Below are 6,309 nucleotides of genomic sequence, written 5' to 3'. Positions count from 1 at the left end.
TTGTTTTGAAAAACTGATTTTTACAAAGAAGTGCCAACACATGGACTGCTTTTCCAGATACAGAGTCGCCACCTAAATATTTTATTTTTGAAAAATTTAGGAAACCCTGACTCGTGCCTAAGGCCACGTGTCCGTCATCACCAAAGTTACCTCAGCTCGGGAACTTGGGTACGAGAGGGGAAGGTCATGCAATGAGCACCCCCGCTCGCCCGATCAAGGATCAGCCTTTACTAACATGATATCTTATTTTTGAAAACACATGTGCTCTTATTCCGGTTATTAACCTAGAATTACTATGTGATGCGCACAGCATACAATTATAGACTGGATCGCCTAAGTTGGAACAAAGCATCTCATGTTTGTTTTTTAAAGCGGTTTGCTACTCGCTAGTAGGCTAAAATGCGGATTTTTCCACCATCAAGTGGGCTTCAGAAAACATGATGATTTGCCACTCTCAAGTGGGCTTAAAACTCGCAATCAACGAATTGTCCCAATTCAAGTAATCCAACCTTCACCCACAGACATTCAGGCAGTTACATCACATACGCAGTTAGCCTCATGGCAAGCATGCTATCATGGTAGTCACTCACACACATGCAAGGATGCTAAAGCATAAACACTTACCGAGTACTCCGAGCCAAACAAAAACTATGTTAGAAATCAATGCATGATCCTAGCTATGTCAAGAATGCCTAATGCAACACATACAAAATGCAACTAAGATAGGCTCGGCTATTCTAAAAAGTCATGTGAAATGCAATTTGATACATGTATTCAAACAGGAATTGAAATACAATGCAGTTAGCATGATGCGCCGAGCCCGGTGCATGTAGGACAGATGAATGGATGCAAACATGTGAGCATAAGGATGCTAATTGAAACATGCCCTAAAACTAACCACCGTCAGCTGGCAAATAAAAGGGAGAAAGAAATGGGGGTTGGAAGATATGCATCACACACACGCACACTTATTTACAATAGTTGTGCCCTCTCGACGAAGGGTCCGAATGAATAATACAGAACCAACTACCTAATCTAAGCTAATCTAATTAAACTAGTTATTACACAACAGAATGAATAACAAGCTATAACTAATTATTACAGAACACTAACTAGTTAACAAATCAACTAAATTAGCAATTAAATAAGCATGCAAACTATGTGATGTAGGCTGCCTCGGCTTTGCTTTGGATGACAAAGGATGCATGCATGCTCGAGTCGCCTTGCTTGGAAATCCCTCGCGACGCCCCGATTTGCCTCTGTTTGTAATTGATCTCAGAAACTTGCACCAAGCTCCAGAGAGATGAAACTCCACCTTGGGAATCTGTAGGGATGCTGCCAACCAAATATTGGCCTTGGAGACCACCTGCCGACCACTTTTTGTGGTGAAAACTAGAAAAGTGGTCGGCCAGCCACTTTATCTAATCGGCCGACCAGTTTTTGCTGCTGGTTTCTAGTTTTCTGCAATAGAGGGCAAGAAAGGGGCATGGCGAAGTATTTGTAACACATGTATGCGCGACCACCCACCTTATCATTAAAAAGCTCAAGGGAGTATAGTTCTCAATCCTCGGGCCATCAATCGCGTATCTCGATGCATGATGGCCGAGGAGCTGAATTGCGCAACTCAATATGAAATGAATGCACATATGAACACGTAAAGCCTAAAACTCCATCATGTATAGTCAAGAGTGTCAGTGACCAGAAATTGAGGTACGTTTCATCACTTCGAGTATGAAACGCCCCTCGTTTCCCGTGTTTGGACTAACGTCTATTCCAAACACAATGCAACAAACATGGCATGCACAATGCAACTCAATCATGCAACTTAATGTAACACAACTTGGACATGCAAGCATGCAAGGGACGATCATGCAAACATGCAAACTAGCATACACGATGCTATGAACTATATGGCATACACAACGCTCATGACACTAACATACACAATGCACGTGGTAACCAACATTCATAATGCAATGAAAATGGCATGCACAAGTGCAATGATCATTCGTGTAACAACATGGCATGCTCAATGCTACGAACCACATGACATACTCAATGCGCAATGAACTTAAACCGAAATGAATAGGCCTCAGCCATGTCCAAATCAGCGGCCATAACACCAAGACTAAGGCATCCAAAGGCAAGACACACATGCACACATATTGGTCCACAAGCTAGGCAACAAGAGCACAACCCTTAGGGGCACTCAAGAGGTGACAAAAGTGGGAGCATGGCAAGTCTATATGCTCTGAAATTACATGCAAAGTGAAGCCATATCATGCAAATAGCTCAAATAAATCATGCCAAGAGACTTCAAATACAAAGCTAGACAAGGGCTTTACACTCCAACCATACCAAGCAATGCTCAAATGACCTAAAGCACTCAAAACAGACCTAATGCAGGTCAAAACAGTGGCTGAAATGGACTGAAATGATAGCATGCTAAGCAAGAAAAAACATGCCCAAATGATGGCTCGCAAGCAAGGCATAAAGCTCAACTCTCAAATACAATTAAAGAGTGATAAACATGAGAGTATGGAAAAGATATAAGCTCTGAAATTCCATGCCAAATGATGCCAAGGTATGAAAACATCACAAATATAGCATGCTAGGGACCTCAAAACTCAAGACTAGCCAAAGCATTTGCACTATAACTATACAAAACATGAGTGATATGACCATGGCAGCCCAAAACAGTCCTAGAACAGTCCAAAATATGAATAAAATCATGTTGGAGCATAGCCAAAATATGCTAGAATGATGAGCCAAAACAACATGCATACAAAGCTAGTAAGCAAGATTTATACTACAAGTACATGAAGCATGCAAAAGGCTATCAAACCAACTTTAGATAGAGTTATGACATGCTAAATAATGACCAAAAACCTACTGAAATGGAGCCCATACATGCTAGAAAGACATGCTACTTTGATGAGCCACAAATGGGATTGCACTACACATACAAGAAGCATGAAAAATGTGACAAAATCAGCCATGGACAGAGTCAAGGAAGGTCCTAGAAGTCACAAAAAAGTACCTGAGCCAAGCCTCAAAATAGTAGAAACACATGCTCCTTTGATAGGCCAATAATGCAAGCAAACAAAACAATAAGAGAGGGGATCACCCCTCTCTGATTTAGGACCTCAAAACCACATGCCAACCATTAAAAATCCACTGGATTTCAGTGGTTAAAAGGCCAAGCAAGGACTAGCTTGAAGGCCTTAAGGCATGGCACAAAAAAAGGCCAAATAAGGCATGCAAGAGGGTAGAAGACCCTCAACACCCAAGAGGCCTTAAACAAACATCACAAGGACTGAAAAAAAGAACTTTTTCTAGTATAAAGTTAAGCTCAAATCATCATGCAAATATGGCTAGGAGAGTAACCAAAAACAAAGCTTAAAGAGGAGAAAATGGGTTACCCTTGAAGCACTGCAACAACAGCAATTCCTCCAGCCCAAAACCAACTCTTATGACCCAAAAACCACCTCCAAGGATCTCAACTCAAATATGGTGGTGTGTGGGTAGGAGTTATAGTGCAAAAGTGAAGGAATAAAACTTTTTAAGGCATAAAATATAGAGGGAGAGAAGAATATAGAGGGGGAGATATATCTATCACTCTTGGCCAACTTCAGAACCTGTGGAATGGAGAGGGAGACCCTCTCTTATAGAAAAACATAAACTAAAGCTTCTTGGAGAAGATTAGAGCTTGGATCCAATCCCTCCTGTATGGAGGATGCAGTCTGTGCCCTCCAGCTGGCACAGCTGGCATCCACAGACTCTTCAAAATCTGCAGGAAGGTCGCCGACCAGTTAAAGTGGTCGGATGACCATTTTTTCTGGTAGGTTGACAAGTTTTTCAGAGAAAGTGGTCAGCCAGCCACTTTTCCTGGTCGGCCAGCTAGTTTTTCTGGTCGGCAGGAAAATTCTACTTTCCAGGTCCAACTTCAAATGGCCATAACTCCTTCATATGGACTCCTTTTCAGGTCATTCTTGTGTCCAAATTGAAGCCCCAGAAGTAAGATTTCCAATGGTGGCAGCTTTGCATTAAAATTCCAACTATGCAAAAAGTTATGCCTAGTTTGGTGAAGCCGCGCAGTTTTGGTCCTACCCGGATTCATGCCGAACTTCTCCCAAACTAGTTTTCTTCTCTCCTTTCCTCTTTTCTTCAACGCCAAACTCCTCAACAAAGTGTTTTGAAAGATTTTTCAAAGATTTCATCTCTCTTTCATTCATTTCCACTTTGTCCTTGCTCAGTTTATCGAAAAGCGCGACATTTAACAAAATGCGAGTGTCGGAACGTCGTAGAAACTTTATTTTCAAAAACTTTTGAAAGAGAGGGTTTGAAGGTCTAATATCTTTTGATCAAGATTGTTTTGGTCCAAAAGGGGTATGAAGTTGAAATTTGTCTCTCTCCTTGCCGAAGAAACTGAACTTTTGCCCTGCACACATTTCTCCACCAAGTAAACCATCAGTAGTGCCCAAGTCTTAAGGGCGGTCAAAAATAGGGTGTCTACAATCACTTGAAAGGTTAATTGCAACAACATCTTGATTTTGATTCATTCCAGGTTGTGTTAAAGAGTGCAACTCTTTTGCTATCATAGCTCCGACTTGCCTAAGGATCTCCTTGATTTCTCTAATGTCTGCTTCGCTTTGGAAAAAGGGAAAAACATCAAGAGCTATGAGACCTTTCTTGTTCAAGGAATTGATCTCTAATGCCCCATTAGAGATAGCATTTTTCTTCAGCACCAAGTCAATCACTTGCTCACAATTTTCAATATCACTTGTTCGAAAAAACAAAAAAAAAAAAAAATAGACAAAAAAAAAACAAAACAAAACAAAACAAACAAACAAACCAAGAGAAGTTACATAGGAGTAGGGGTTAGGGATCTTCTCTCCTTAGAATCCCATCCCCTTATGTCCAATACAATCCAAATTGTATGATGTGGTGAGAGTCATGAAACGCAGGAATATCAAGGCACGATTGTGTAACTGGGAGTGCAAGGGTATAAAGATTTGGGGGAGGGGTGGGAAAAGGATCTCAGCTACCTCATAATTTTCCTTCTCAATTTTTTTCCTGGTTAGAAGCAAAGATAGAAAAACCAAATTGAAATTGTATGGACAAAAACAAAATTTTAAACAAGAAAGTCACAGAATAGACAAAAGGGTAACTTTTTCATAATTTTTTCTATGTAACATTTCTCAAAATGAAAACGTGAGAAATAACATAGGTAGACCGGATATACCTCGTACTATTTTTTTGAAACTGCAAGGTGCAAGAAAGTGTTCCCTTGGTCATCCTTCCTATTTAAGACATCCTCTTTGTTGAATTTCTTAAGATGTTCCACCATGTCTTTGAAGGCTTCAAATTGGTTGTTCTTCACAGCCAAGTGAAGAACTTTCTCTCCTCGGGCTGCCACGTCTACTACAGAATCTGTACTAGCTAAAATCAGTTCTCTTATCACATCAACCCTGCCTTTGATTGTTGCATAGTGAAGGGGAATTCTTCTTTCTCTTCCTTTAACTAGGCAGAGTTTGTGATCTGCTTTCAAAAGCTCCTTCACAATCTCAACATGCCCATTAGTTGAGGCAATATGCAATGGACTCAAACCGTCTTCGTTGAGTTCTTGGGAAAATTCTTTCCTCAATTTCATAATCCCTGTCACAAGATTAAAGTGACCAACCATAGAAGCAATATGTAAAGGAGTTTCTTCATTTTCTAACGCGGAAGTGTAGAGAAAACGAGGATTATCTTCGATCAATTTCATAAATTTTTCGACATTTCTTGTCCAACAAAGCCTGGAACAGCCTTCTATCCATCCTTGTAGATAAATCCCATAACTTGAAAATACGTCGACCTAGAATATGCTTTTGGAGAAACAAGATTTTAAACTGCTGATGAGTGATGAGTAGCACTTGTCATATTTTATTTTTGAAGTTTTTAACCATAGATTAATTTATCTAATAAAGTTTGAATTAGGACACCATTTCAACTGATTCCTATAATTTCTTTTGTAAATAATGAAGCCCATAGTCACGCAGATGACATTGCTTCATGGAATTAAAAATAAAATAAAATAACTTGATTTCACAAGCATTAGAATCCTTTATCTCTCTTGCCTATTGAACAATTTTTCCATAAATTACTTGGCTAGAGTTACAACTTTCTTAATAATCCAATGTAAAAAAGAAGCACTATCCTCCTGAAAGTTTTGAGGTGTAAATTGTCCCCATACATATGGCTCTAGAACATCTCAAATTATTAGGTAAGAGTCTCTCTTCAATTAGCAAACTATTCTCATTTCTTGTA

At 39.8% G+C, this 6,309-nt stretch overlaps 1 protein-coding gene across 1 annotated transcript; it reads right to left on the bottom strand.

Annotated features, from left to right (window-relative positions):
• Positions 1–5,251: 5,251 nt before the first annotated feature.
• On the bottom strand, positions 5,252–5,767 carry LOC114265087 (uncharacterized). Its single transcript, XM_082912198.1, has one exon. It carries the CDS (start codon positions 5,765–5,767, stop codon positions 5,252–5,254), a length of 516 nt encoding a protein of 171 aa, XP_082768324.1.
• Between the last annotated feature and the right edge of the window lie 542 nt (positions 5,768–6,309).

Source organism: Camellia sinensis, chromosome 2, assembly GCF_055761805.1.
Source record: "Camellia sinensis isolate YWXY chromosome 2, ASM5576180v1, whole genome shotgun sequence".
Classification (NCBI taxonomy): Eukaryota; Viridiplantae; Streptophyta; class Magnoliopsida; order Ericales; family Theaceae; genus Camellia; species Camellia sinensis.
This window is presented reverse-complemented; position numbering and strand designations above follow the sequence as displayed.